Source organism: Scardinius erythrophthalmus (genome assembly GCF_964197995.2).
Source record: "Scardinius erythrophthalmus genome assembly, chromosome: 8".
NCBI lineage: Eukaryota > Metazoa > Chordata > Actinopteri > Cypriniformes > Leuciscidae > Scardinius > Scardinius erythrophthalmus.
The window spans coordinates 4,294,136-4,309,031 of record NC_138228.1 but is presented as its reverse complement, the minus strand read 5'-3'; the positions used below and the strand labels follow the sequence as shown (position 1 = coordinate 4,309,031).

At 39.6% G+C, this 14,896-nt stretch overlaps 1 protein-coding gene across 1 annotated transcript; it reads right to left on the bottom strand.

The window, feature by feature from the left end:
* Nucleotides 1–341: 341 nt before the first annotated feature.
* On the bottom strand, nucleotides 342–14,132 carry LOC308694898 (cilia- and flagella-associated protein 45-like; the record flags this gene model as incomplete). Its single annotated transcript, XM_081372708.1, has 12 exons — nucleotides 342–830; nucleotides 3,525–3,749; nucleotides 5,796–5,989; nucleotides 6,121–6,234; nucleotides 7,486–7,632; nucleotides 7,716–7,845; nucleotides 7,926–8,104; nucleotides 8,187–8,357; nucleotides 11,018–11,162; nucleotides 12,517–12,650; nucleotides 12,732–12,842; nucleotides 14,109–14,132. The coding sequence occupies 12 exons, from the start codon at nucleotides 14,130–14,132 to the stop codon at nucleotides 779–781; spliced, it is 1,626 nt and encodes a 541-aa protein (XP_081228834.1). The 3' UTR covers nucleotides 342–778.
* Nucleotides 14,133–14,896: the final 764 nt, after the last annotated feature.

Below are 14,896 nucleotides of genomic sequence, written 5' to 3'. Positions count from 1 at the left end.
TATATAATGTCATTCTATATAGATCAGTGCTTACGACGCTTTTCACCGTTGTGTACGACATCCGCTGGGGGCGTATTGCGTATTACGGAGCTGATTTGAACTGCCAGTGTGAAGGCGGCGTTAGTGAGGCCAGCAGGGGGTGCTCACCCTGTGGTCTGTGTGGGTCCTAATGCCCCAGTGTATTGATGGGGACACTATACTGCCAAAAGAGCACCGTCCTTCGGATGAGACGTTAAACCGAGGTCTTGACTCTCTGTGGTCATTAAAAAAATCCCAAATTTGCCCAGTGGCCTCTGTCCATCATGGCCTCCTAATCCTCCCCATATATACTGATTGGCTTCATCACTGTCTCCTCTCCACCAGTAAGCTGGTGTATGGTGGGCGTTCTGGCGCAATATGGCTGCCGTCGCATCATCCAGGTGGATGCTGAACATTGGTGGTGGTTGAGGAGATTCCCCCCTTCTATGTAAAGCGCTTTGAGTTTCGAGAAAAGCGCTATATAAATGTAACGAATTATTTTTACCCTTGAATGGGTTTAGGAGTTTTTTGTATGTCCTAATTCGGGGAACAGACACAGTCTCTATATGATGATATCTAGGTGAAAGAGGCTCTATGTGATGGAATTTATCTGACCTTGGTGATGTGAGACAGCTAGCAGACGGTCAGTTTAGCCAGTCTGGGAGGGATGAATACCATCTCTTTTCAACAGGTCAGGTCTGCCCCATTTTGACGTAGCCTCCATTTCTCTTGCTCCTCAGTTTGAAAAAGATGGAAGAGCTTAAACTTTGCGTTCCACTTCCTTGCAGTACTTTTCTGAGAGCCCAGCTGCCCTGTGGTCAGAAGAGGAAATATGTGATTGTCTGTCTAAATCATTGCAAGATGTGTGTGACCATGACATATAAAGCCAACATATAATCTTTGTAAAGTAAGAAGATTGGTATCAAGTATCAAACGCGAAACGCAAGTAACTTTGTGGGCGGCTCTAAGGCGCTGTTGCTATTATACTGACGGGATAAATGACTCTTGCGCCCGACGCAAATCTAAAATGGGTTGGTCTGAAGAAGCTTCATTACTCATAGGTGTGGTTTGGCCCGTAACGTGCCATAAACTAATCAGAGCGACATCTCACATTCCCTTTAAGAGCTGGCGCGCTTGTTCTATGGCGGATTGCTATTATAATAGCGGATTTGCCAGGAGCGGTTCACAGCCGAGGAGACCGACGTTCTCGTCAGGGCCGTAAAACACAGAGAAGTGACATTGTTCGGTTAAACAGGCGTATAATAGTTTTGGTAAATGTGTAAGCTAGATTTATGCCTATTTTGGCACATCTTCATGGACACCACAATGATTTCCCTGATGTGGATTATTTTTCCTTGTAATTATGTATGGTTTGAAAAAATGGCAACTGCTGTGTGTAGATGAGAGAAGCAAAGTGTATGCGCGTTGTGCACACGCTACATTATTAGCCAAGCATGCGCCCTTAAAATAGCATCTGAATAATGCGCCACTGGCTTTAGACTAGGGTTTTCCTGGTCTGTGGCGGAATTGTTTTCTGGAACTGCAAAATAGCACCAGGGAACGTTTGTGCCGGAACACACCTCCTCTTTTCACTGAACCGCCCCCGAGAGCGCAAGTTCATTCTCTAATTTACCGTGGAGGGAAAAGTCCACTGTGTGTCGGGTACAAAATAGGAATGATACATTTTGAGGCCACTGTGTCTTCTTTCCTGTATGCAATCCATCATTCCTTATTTCATTGCTCATTTATAACTCATATTTTCATTACAGTCTTATGTCATTTTTAGGGCTGCCCTGACTAAAGATTTTTTCTGGCTGACTAGTAGTTCATTTAAGCCATTAGTCGACTAGTCGCACGTTTATGACATTAATTGAATTACTTTTAATCATTTATTGATAAACTAGTGTTTATGAGTCAATATCGGTGGCAAAGAGAATAGTGTATATACAGAAAAATGCATTTTGCCCTCTACTTTAAAGGGGTGGTTTACTGCCTTTTTTCTTTGCTTGATTGTGTTTATGGGCTGCAATATAACATGTCTTCGTGTTTCGTTTGTTAAAAAACGCCTTATTTTTCCAAAATTTCACCTTTATTGTAAGCCGCTTCCTCCTCTGTCATTTGAACGACCGGTTGACTTCCTGATTCTATGAAACCACTCCCTCAGAAAGAGGCAATGGGCTCAGATTGGTTAGTTCGGCCGGTGTGTAGTAATTGGCTAAACTGCGTCCGGAATCTTCACGCCCATTACCTTTACGGGCGACAGTAAATAATGGTGTAAATATTGCCTCATCAGTTTGAGCCAGAATCAGACCCAGAGAGCGGTGATGAAGAGAGTCAAGCAGAACCTCCGCAAACACGGCTCTTACTAAACGTTTCTGAATGGTAAATTTTTTTATTTTATTATTATTCTCTCAAAGAATTTCCATACGCTGTTACTTGAAAATGCTACTGCTGTTTGTTAGCTTTTGAGATACGGTTTCCCCCTGATTAAACATTTAAAACTGAATACATGACTGAGTAATACCGTTTTTTAAAGATATTGTTTTATTGATAGAATGAACAACCGTTTAACTATTCACAAAACTTAGTTTACTCAGTTTGTCGTTTTCTTTAGGTGTACATGTGATTCCAGCAGCTGAAGTTTGCTGTTGCGATAATTTTTTGAAGTTTGTACACGTTTGTCTTATACACACAAAATAGCATCGAACTAACTAGCTACTATAACCAAACAGCTTTGGCATTGGTTTGCGTTCTTGATCAAATAAAAAAATTACGTCATAAAGTATACATGGAAAATACGTTTACAAAATTTGTACATATTACAAATTCGGGTCCAAAATGTTTGTACGCGTTTGTCATATACTAAAGCCAGCGCTGGCATTTTTTTACATCCTTGATAAAACTAAAACATTACGTCTTAAATTATACAGGCAAATACATTTAAAATGATTAAATCTTACTTGCAGGTTGTGGCCCAACAACTGTTGCTTCTGGTATTAAAGCTGGAACTGCTTCATGTTGTAGTAATAGTTTCTTGTTGAATCCGGCATTGAACTCGTGTAGATTCTGGAAGCTGTCTTCCGTAAAATGCGCAGCACAGAGAGCTAAACTACGATTGTAATTGTCAGGAACATAATCAAACATAAATTTTAACCATTGTTGACGAACTACAGCGTCTGTAGGAAGCCTGAACACAGAAGACCTGACAGCTACAGCTCTCCACTATAACTCCTCCTCTTCGACAGCAGAACATGTTCCGGAGGGAGGGTTGATGTAAATGTATGGGTTAGTTACGTATAAAACCCGGGAAGTATCTCGTTGTAGTCCCATTCGAGTCGTTTTTGTAGGCATTAAACTTCCTGATTTTTAAAAGACAATATCTCCGCTTACGTTGAACTTTCAGCGCAGCAACTTTGCAGATACTGTTCATGCACCAACAGCAACATTACACAGTATTTAAAATGAAAAAAGTGAAATAGCAATCAACCACCCCTTTAAGGACATACCTGAGTTCCCTTAGCTTCTTTTCTTTAATCTCGTCCATTCGGGCTCTGCGATTGCGTGCCTCCTCCTCCAGTCGTTCCCCCTCTCGAATCAGCTCTCGGCGCTGGCTGACGGTCTGCACTTCTCTCTCCCGTACCTGCTGCCTCACAGCCTCAGCATGTCTTTGGATCTGTTGATGCCGCTGCTCCTCTTTTTCTTGTTCTTTCTTAATTAAATCCTGCTGTGCCCTGGAAAAGGAGTATACAGCATACAATCTTCAATTCTTATCTTTGTCCATTCTCCCCTCTAAATTGTATTTATTAGGACTCATGGGATAATATAAAAAATAATCCAAACTATAATAGCCTGTAATAGCCTAGCCTACATATTTTAAAATTGCATCATATATTGCTGCCATAACCATTTAAAATTTTTCTGTGCTTTCTTCTCTTTCCCATTTTTGTTCGCTGAGGTGGATCTGCGATTAAATTTTGTTATTGTAAATACTTTCCAGCATTTCAGTAATAAAAGTGTACATCTTACATAGGGTGTTCAGCAGTGATCAAAAAGGATTTAAACAGTGAATTTTGAATATCTTCTTGTAAACTCAGAGATGTGGATGATTCAGACGGCAATTAAATTACCACACAACCTGTTTGTCAAAAAACAGTAGGTACTAATTTGGCCAGGGATTTTTACGCGGGTTGGGGGAGAAAAAACACTGATATGATGGATTCGGACAGCACTAAAATCGCCGACTTACCCCTGTAAATGTTTCAAATACGAGCCCATGAGAAACAATTAGCATCCGAATAGGCCTAGGACTTAACTGACAGTAGCCTATGCTTTCACTGGCCTTTAAAAGCGCTCTTTGATTAAATTAATAATTTAATATATATAATAATATAATAAAAATCTAACAACAATCAGTGTAATGACAATTTTATTCTTTGCATGAAAACACTTGAATTAGCCTAACTGAACACTGTCTGGTAGTATTAAAACTTCAGAGTTATATTCGTATAGACCTGCAACAGTGATAAGGTAAAGCTAAGAGTGGTCCAGACCAACCTTCCGAACAAATGACTAACAGAGGGTATACTTAACTAAGAACATTTCGGGAAACGCGTATTATCGATAAGGTACAGCTTAAGGTGTAACTTAAGAACGACGTAGCGTTAAGAGGGTTTCGGGAAACGCAGCCCTGCTCTAGACGTGCTTGCAGAAATTGGTTCTGGTCTATCTGCTTGATCATTTCGGGCTCTAACTGATTCGGTTATACCAATGCCATTATTAACTTTGTCAGCAGCCATATCACCCTGTAGCACAAAACTGGTTGCCCACTGAAGCTAAGCAGGGCTGAGCCCGGTTAGTACCTGGATGGGAGACCTCCTGAGAAAACCAGGTTGCTGCTGGAAGAGGTGTTAGTGAGGCCAGCAGGGGGTGCTCACCCTGTGGTCTGTGTGGGTCCTAACGCACCAGTGTAGTTACAGGGACACTATACTGTCAAAGAGCACCGTCCTTCGGATGAGACGTAAAACAGAGGTCCTGACTCTCTGTGGTCATTAAAAATCCCATGGCATTTCTCGTAAAGAGTAGGGGTGTAACCCCGGTGTCCTGGCCACATTCCACCCGTTGGCCCTTACCAATCATGGCCTCCTAATAATCCCCTTACATTGAATTGGCTCTATCACTCTCTCTCCTCTCTCCACCTATAGCTGGTGTGTGGTAAGCGCACTGGCGCCGTTGTTCTGTGGCTGCCGTCGCATCATCCAAGTGGATGCTGCACACTGGTGGTGGTTGAGGAGAGATCCCCTGATATGATTGTAAAGCGCTTTGGGTGTATAGTAGTACATATGAAAGCGCTATATAAATGCCCGATTCTATTCTATTCTAACTGTGTGTTTACATTTGCTTTAGAAGCCTTGGAGTTTCCAATTATGGAAAGGGCATTGAGGATTTTGGCCAATCACAATGCACTGCACTGGGTCAGCTGGCCAATCAGAGCAATCTGTGCTTCAGACAGACTGGGAATAGAGGCTATGCAATAATATACAGTATGTAAACAAATGCTTTGTTTTTTTTAACATAAAAGCAAGTTAACCTATTCTTTTACACCCAATAAACAAAATAATGAACTTTTAAAATAGCATCATATGACCCCTTTAAAATGCACAAATGTAGATCGGGGGGACCCGAAAATGTTAGCAAGCTTAGTTTTTGGACCTCTGTATTTCTAAAACCTTGTGTACGGCCATGCTAATAGTACTTGACACATGTGATGGTGTTTGTACCTCAGGACCCTCTCAAACTCTGCTCTCTCTCGTCTGGCTTCAATGGACAGCAAGTGATTCTTATGAGTCATTTGCTCCACACGAGCAGCCTTTAGCTTCTCTTCCTCTTCCAGCTTTTTCAAAGTCTGCTCTTTCTCTTTTCTTCTCCATTCCCTCGCAGCCGCTTCCTGGTTCCTCCGTGCCCTGATCTCATCCTCACAGTTCAGAGAAAAACTAATTTATTTGAAATTCAGAATCCAGCATGCAAAATGTATTACGCCATCATGGGTATTCTCATACAAAGGAATTTAGTAATTTTTTATAAAAACAATCTGTATCATTTTACCTGCTCAGCTTTATGGTCTCTGTCCCGTTCTTGAAGAGCTCTCAGTCGCGCCACTTCCTTCTCTTTTTCTTTTTTGATTCGTATCTGCTCAGCTTCATACTCTGCCTCTCGTTCCTAGAGTTAATTAAACACATATGGGACTGATGTGGCTATTCAATGTGGCTTGGTGGGAAAGCCAACTGCAGCTGCTGATGTCGCCAGGTCCTTGAAGTTTTTTGTTTAGCTTGTCTCAACATTTTCCTATGATTAATCTACCATTATGTGATCCTTCCTTTGATCACAGTAAAGTAGGTCAGACTTAAAAAGATCTTTTTTCACTTGTGGTCCACTTCTAATATTGTGCAAAATCAATGGACAGACAAATGACAGACTGGAAATAATTAATTTACAATGAAGAATATTACGGTCCAGTTGCATGGAGGTCTGACTTATATGCATAAATGTTCTGATTCAATTTGAACTTTTGCAACTGGACCAAATGTGACCACACGGCCAGATCCTAATGAAAACAATGAGCACAAGAATTACCAGCATTTTTGCACTGAAATATTAATATTTAAACACTTTTTCTGTAAAATGGGTGGTTATAATTATGTATGTATATATGTATGTATTTGAGGAGCAGAGAAGAGTGTCTTCGTCTAGCATGTGTTGTCGAGTCATAGCCAATCCTGTACAAGCCCAATTGCTTGTGCAAAGCACTTCACAGTTTGTTACTTGAGATTTTGGCCAAATGACAGAAAAACTGACCAATCGAGTCTCTTCAGAAAATTTGGACTAAACCACTCAGTTCCTTTTACGAACTCTTTATGAGAAAGTGGTCAAAGTGTTAGTTGCGAAGACTGTCAATGGAGGGACAGAAAGCTCTCAGATTTCAGCAAAAAGATCTTCATTTCTGTTTTGTAGATAAACAAACGTTTTACGGATTTGGAACGACATGAGGGTGAGTAAATGAGGACAGAATTTTCATTTTTGCGTAAACTATCCCTTTAAAGTAGTCTGTAGTACTTAATACAAAAGGGAGCAGGGAAAATTTGATCTCACATTATAAGGCCAATTCACACTGCGCAGACAGACAGCAACAAGACAGTTCGTCTGGTGTTTGCATGGGCTTATAGGGCTTTTTATGCTGAATCATGTTTGTCGTCTTGTGGAATGTCTGAGAAGTGACGTACTGTAATCTGGTGTTTGTCCACGTTGGTCGCTGTCTGTCGATGCAGTGTGAATTGGCCTATATGAATGCTTAATTAATCTTATTTATTGTATTTCATTAACAAGGTAAGAACTACAAGAACAGTTTGCCCCTGATTTTAAAGTTTAAGATTACAGTGGTTGATGTCAAGAGGGGCGATAGTGAGAACTTACCAACTTCTTGGTTGCATACTCTACAGCACGCAGATCTGCTAATCTCTCTTCTTCCTTTTTCTGCTCTTTAGCACGCAGGTTCTCCTCATTAATCCTTTGAATATCCTGAAGCAATTTCCTCTGCTCCTCCTTCTTCCTTTCAATGACCTGAGATAACATTACACAAAGAGTGATTTTGAAAACTACCAGTAGTTTTGATTCAAATTGATCTGGAGATTCATTGCATGTACTTTGAGCTCCTCCATCTGCATCTTTTCCATGTTTTCCAGCAACTGCTGACCCTCCTGGTCCTTGATCTCATCCTGAAGCATTTTCTCCTCCAGGCGCATCTGTATCTGGTCGAGGACGCACAGCTTCCCCCTTTAATACACCCACCCATTAACCAGGGAGCAATACATTGTATGTAGAGTATATGGAATAAAGAGTGTAAACATCCTTACTGAATCATCTGCTCTTTGCGCAGTTGTTTGTTTTTTTCCTGAGTTTCTACGGCTCGGCAATGCTCCTCCTCCATGATGGTATCCAGCCTTTTCTCCTCCTCCAGCCACTTTGTGCGGTTCTGTTTCTTCTCCTCAATCTGCGCATCCCAGACAACATGGCACTGCGCTTTCCGAATAAACTGCAGGAGTACAAAGACAACATTTGCATGTCGGAAATAACCAGTGTGTCATGGTTTGGCTTGTTAGTGTGGTCCTATCTACCTCATTGAGCTTCTTGACTTCATCTTCTTGTTCCATTCTCATGGCGTTGGCTCGTTCCAACAGGTACTGAGCGCGGTCCCTCGCCTCTATCTCGAGCTCACTGAGGTTCTGGTTCTTCTGCCGAGAGAGGTCCGCCTGACGCATCTGTGCTTTTCTCTGCTCTGCAGAATCCTGATATGACAACAACCAGATCAGGGGCGTTTCCTCAGAGGAGGCAAGGGAGGCAGTGAAAAAAATAGGATCAAATATCTCAAAATGTTAACAGACCCCCTAAAGTGTGCGATGGGTTTAGTGAGGAGTAATTAAGAATGAATGGGGGAAAGTCATTTGAGAGGAGGTACTGCCTCCTTCTATCGCGCTATGATTGGTTTGTGTGATAAATCCCGCCTCCTGTTTACAGACATCCCAAGTCTTCCGGAAGTTCCGGGAGTCTCCCGCATGTCGATAGCGGCTCCCTGATGCCCACAAATCAGTTAAAATCCCCCCCGCCCCCAATCAATAAGTACACCCGAACACTCCCGAAGATTTCTTGACTCCCGGAAATGACTTTGTGCAGGTTGGGATGTCTGTGTTTACATGCACATCCACGTTCGCTAATCAGTCTGAATGAACAAAATGAATGCGTTAATGGGAAGACTAATTAAAAAGTCATTAAACAGCTCTGTCACTTGGATAACACCGCTTTATGTCACTTCAAAATTCAAACTTGAAATGGCCTGGAAACATGATGACACTGGTTTAAAAAGCAATCTGCTCAGTGAAATTAAAGGTACATCTTCATGTCTGTGACCAGTGTTTACCAAGCTATATATAATATATTGTTTAAATAGTTTACAGCCTTTAGTTATTATTTTGAAATAATTGTAAAAATTCTTAACCTATGAGATTTATATTTGGTTGTAATAAATAGAACAACAATTACATTGTTAAAATACAAAATGGATTTGTATTTGGTTTCTTTTTTGATGTAATGAAGAGTAATGTGACATTAAGTGTAACTGGGACATGAATTTACAAATGATTTATTAAAAGAAATAAACTGTAAGGACTTTGCCTCCTTATTTCAGAGCACTACTGCGTATCCTCGTTTCAGAGCACTGAACTAGATTTACAATTCCTGAAGCATATAGCAGTGCTTGGAAGCCAACCACACACACACACACACACACACACACACACACACACACACACACACACACACACACACACACACACACACACACACACACACACACACACACACACACACACACACAGTGACAACAATGGCAGTGCCAAACAAGAATAAGTTCAGGAATCAAAGTCTTTACACAAATTAAATATTACTAGTGCAAAATGATATTTTGTGTGTGTTTTTAGTAATTTTTGGTTTTGTGTGTTTGAGTGCTCATTGTTACAATTACACAGCAAAAGTTCAGTGACATTTTTATTTGTACATGGTAGAAAACACATAGTGAACTCCGAGAAAACGCTATGCTTGAGCAAACAGTTTGTGAATAGGCAACTACAAATGATGGCTGTGAAAGAGACTGTGAACGCATTGAATAGGATATGTTTAGTTGGTGAATAGCATAGGCTTGTATTACACAGTAGCGATAACGTTAAGAGCACCAGAATGAAATATAATATTCAGAAGTAAACAGTATAGCTGACTTACAGATTCAGTTAACATCCACAAATGAATAAGCGCGTCGTGCCCATGCAAAATCAGTTTTTGTGTGTGTTTTTAGTAATTGTTGGTTTGGTGTATTTGAGTGCTCATTGTTACAATTACACAGCAAAAGTTCAGTGACATTTTTATTTGTACATGGTAGAAAGCAAATACTGATACTGACAATGACATACAATAAATGTGGAAAATTTAACTACACGATTCAGGGAGCAGACTACACAGTGAACTCCGAGAAAACGCTACTTAAGCTCCACTGCTTTCTCCGACCCTCTCTGTCTCTGGTCCGGTGCTGTGTGTGTGTGAGAGGGAGAATGGTCAGCGGCTAGAGCGGCAAAAGCCAGTGTGTGCTTCTTTTATCGATATATATTTAACAATATATTTTGCATTATTAATCCAAACAACATCAAACGTTGCACTGCACTTACTTGTGCCCGTAGCAAGACACCTGTCAAGTTTGAAATCCATCGGACTAACGGTTCAAGAGATATGCGAATAACACACACACACACACACACACACAGACAGACGGACAGACAGACGTTTCTGTAATTTATAGATAGATGAAAATGATTGAGCTGCAGATGCTTACTCTATAAAGCACGAACATTTCATGAAGACCCAGCAACATATTACATTTTTGAGTCAGCTTCTGGCTGTCACAAATGCTAGTACATTTATTTCTAAATGATGGCACTTATAATTAAGTTGTGCATTAATTAATTAAGATGATGTGGTTTCATTATTTTATTCTATCGATATTAGATTAGCATTGTGGTTTGTTTCATTGAGTTTAATACATCCTTAAATTCAGTTCATACAGAATTGTTTGTTTAATTCTTTCTTGTAAAAATGTGCATGCATGAACAAAGAATAAACGTTGTTGTGGTCTTTTTAAAATAATTTCTCACGATGTAGCGATTCAAAGGAAATGACTGAATGAGTAAATATTCTGTTATTGACATTGGAGCACTGCTAGTACAAAGCAATACAGGAAACATTTATATATTATACTGGGATAATTCTGGGTGGCTTATGGTCTGGGAATGCTTTTTCTTAGGGTGGCCCACCCCATGCAACCCCAGTAGATCCGCTCCTGCATGTGTGTGATCAAAAAGTATTTAAGACAAATTGCAGATTGAGTTTGATATGGTTGACTCACCAGGGCTTCCTCGCAGGCTTGGCGTTGGGCCTCCAGCACAGCTGCCTTCTCCTCTTCACTAGGAACATGAGACTCAACCATGATCCGTCTGAACTGATCCGAGGACAGGATTAAAGACTGTTCAGGTGGGTCCTCACTTCGGATTCTGGTTTAAAAAAAAAAAAACGAGCAAAGAGCAGGCTTAAAGGGGTTATGAACTGCATTATTTTATTATTATTCATTTTTAATGTTTCCCGAGGAGCACTTATAATGTTAATAGGATTTTTACATCAAAAATGGTCATAATTTAGAAATAAAAGGGGCGTGTCTACTGTGAGACTTCAGTGTTAACGCCGACTGCTGTGATTTGCTTGCAATTTAAATAAGTATTATATGTGGAACTCTCTCAAAAACTTTAACTACATTTTTACTATTAAAGCTGTCGAGATAAACTAATGTGAAAAGTGTTGATTATAGCATTATATTTAGATCTACTCCCGTCGCATGAAAGGTTGCAGCATTCATGTAGCCGATGTAGCCGATGACACACATGAATGCGGTGATCTTGTCAATGCAACTCGATTTCTGCACTCCCACGAATGCTTTCATAATAACTAACAGTGCAAACACTATGTGAATAAGATATTCATTGTGCAGTGAAGACAGCGTCATTGATTATAATGGACTCAGTCACTGATAAACTTGCGCTCTTTGATTGGCAGCTCCAGCGATTATAAAGGGAGCATTCTTTGATTGCTGTCAGTTTATAATTTAATCACAGTTTAAATAACAGATTGCTACTAAGAGAAACGATGTGAAGTTGACTGTTTAGTCACTGGATTGATTTACTGATGCATAAACGTCAATAAAAAATTAACGTCTAACTACATGAAATCAGAAATCACTGATCACAGATTAAGCATTAGAACGATCACGGTTACTTACATATTGTTGCATTACTATCGGGTTCATAACTTGCAGTTAAAGTCTGTTTGAAAAGCCTGCGCCGAAATTGCAACTGATTTACCAAAGAATTCACAGTGAAATTTTTTCGAACAAACAAATAATGCACATTCCTCGCATGGAAGGTAATGTAACTTTTAGTCCAGTGATTCTGTAACTCTCTTTTCTTCTAATCTCACTAACATGCCAGTGGGCGGGGCCAAAGATGTGATGATGTAGAAGATGGTCTTGACAAAATCCGAAACTAGTTGTCTTCAGAGCTTGGTTTCAATAAAAGCTGTTTGTGGAATAACAAGGACGTTTTGAGTTCTGAAACTTGCAGGATGTTTTTATAGTGCAATGACCTCGTATATGTCAAAAGAAATTTCTCTATTCATGACCCCTTTAAAAACAGTGAAAACACAAATGGCCAATATATGCAGTTCAGGGATACACAGATTTACTGGTTTTATTCACGTCAAATCAGGTTACACCAACATTTTGAACAAGTAATGTAAATATCTCAATAAGGATAACTACATGTCTCCAGAGTGTAAAAACCTTTTGCTTCTACTTGCCTGAGGTCTCTGATGAGGTCTTTAGTGATGATGCGGACTGTCTCTGGCTCTTTGGTTGCAGGAGCAGAGCGTGACAGTGACCTTGACCTCACGCTTCTGCCTTCAGCATCATCTTTCATATCAGCAGCAGAATGCTGAGAAAGATTCAAAAGACTGTTGGATTTTCCTTTGCTTTTCATTTATTGTCTACGACTATAAAGTAAGCTTTTTTCTACCTGTTTGGGGGTCCCAAAAAGGCTCTCGTCCACATGAGAGGTGAGGGCCCGTGTGCGAGTCAAACCGCTGCTGCCCGACAGTTTCCCAGATGATGACTCAGCGCTTTTAGGCTGAAAAACATGTCAAATTACCAACTAGTGAGTCGCTATGTGATTTAAGTCTCAGGAGTCTTTAATACAACAACAAAACAGTTAGTTTCTGGTTCTTTTTTTATTCATTATAAAGTACCGACTCATAACATTCATTCGTTCTGGAATTGGACTACACTTCCAGCTGAATATACACGGGTGGTTAAAAGTTTGGAATAATTGTATTTATTTATTAATTTTCATGTTTTTGAAAGTATCTTCTGCTCACCAAGGCTGCATTTATTTGATCAAGTATACAGTAAAAATGGTAAAATATTATTAAAATGTAATACAAGTGTTTCCAATGTGAATATATTTTAAAATGTAATTTATTCCTGTGATCAAAGCTGAATTTTCAGCATCATTACTCCAGTCTTCAGTGTCACATGATCCTTCAGAAATCATTCTAATATGCTGATTTAGTGCTCAATTTATCAGTTATAATTGGTGCTCATTTATTAATAATGGTTTATATTGCTGTCAATGTAAACAAAAAATATATATAGGCTATATATATATATACTGATATTTTTGTGGAAAACGTGATTCTTTTTTTTCAGGGTTCTTTATTATAAAGTATAAAGTTAAAAAGAACAGCATTTAAATATAAATATTGAATTAATTTAAACTTGTTCTATCTCGTTTCCAAAAATAAATAAATAAAAGTTAAGCAGCAAAACAGTTTTCAACGTTGATAATAATAATAAAAAAAATGTTTCTTGAGCAGCAAATCAGCATATTAGAATGATTTCTGGAGAATGTGTTGTATTTTTCATCAAATAAATGCATCCTTGGTGAGCATAAGACACTTAACGTTAAACATTTAAAAATATTACTCATTCCAAACTTTTGACAGCCAGAAAACATAACATTTTAATATAACGTTAGTGTATTTGGTGTGTAAAAGTAACGTTACTTACCATTTCTATCGAGTTGACGTGAAAAAGCTTATAGGATAAGTTAGACTTTATGACACAGATACAAACAGAGTAAGTTAACGTTAACGACAAAGTTAAAAGTGATGCCACACAAGTATTTCTAATTTATGTGTTTAAAATGGAGTTTTTTTTTCTTTTTCTTCAGTTAAACACAGCTAACAGTAAGTTAGCCTACTAGCAATAAAACCGGTAGTTTGTTATTGTCTTTCCAATTTCCATGGAGACGCGGTTACGTACAGAGCGTATTTAGGCCACGCCCATACCGGGTGGGAAAACAATCCAACCGCATTGTGAGAGACTGCCTCCTTGCAGGGCTGGACTGGTAATCTGGCATACCGGGCAAATGCCCGGTGGGCCGACGTGCTTTTGGGCCGATACATCTCATACTTTTTTTTTTTTTTTTTTTTAACGGCCCATAAAACTCGTACATCGGCGGCCCATTTGTTTTGTTTTGTTTAATTGACGGCGCTGGGTTAGTGCCGGTGTAATGCATTGGTCAAAAAAAAGTAAGCGTTAGTTTTTTTTCCACTGACAGACCGGCCCATGAAACGCGTAGATCAGCGGCCCATTGGTTGTTTTCTTGATTGACACTGGGCTGGCCCAATCACATCTTTAAACACCTCCCCCTTTGGGCTTTGAGTGAGCGTGCAGTGTCAAGTGTGTATCTGTCAAAATAGTCTGAGAGATGGAGAAGAAACGCAAGGAATGTGCAGAGAAATAGCGTGAAAAATAGATACAGGCCCTTCAAGCAGACGCTGTAAAATGTGTCAAGATATATATGTTTTCTGCAGCAGCAGGACCTTCATCAGCTCCAGTGGCTGATGATGAGGATAGTGAGGAGGATCAGGAGAGAGAGATGAGAAAGTGTAGAGTCCGCGGTAAGCAGAACTACTTTCAAAACACTTTGGCTATGAGTGTAGGAACCCATAACCCAGTCACAGATTATTTCCACATCTGCATAGTTGACGATTACAGAAATTTACTAGAAGTTTAATGAGATTTGTTTTTATCCATGTTTTCCGCCAAAATAAAAGCTCGATGCAGTTTCCGTCAAAATAAAAGATCATGTGCTCATCTCTTTCAAGTATAGAAATTAGT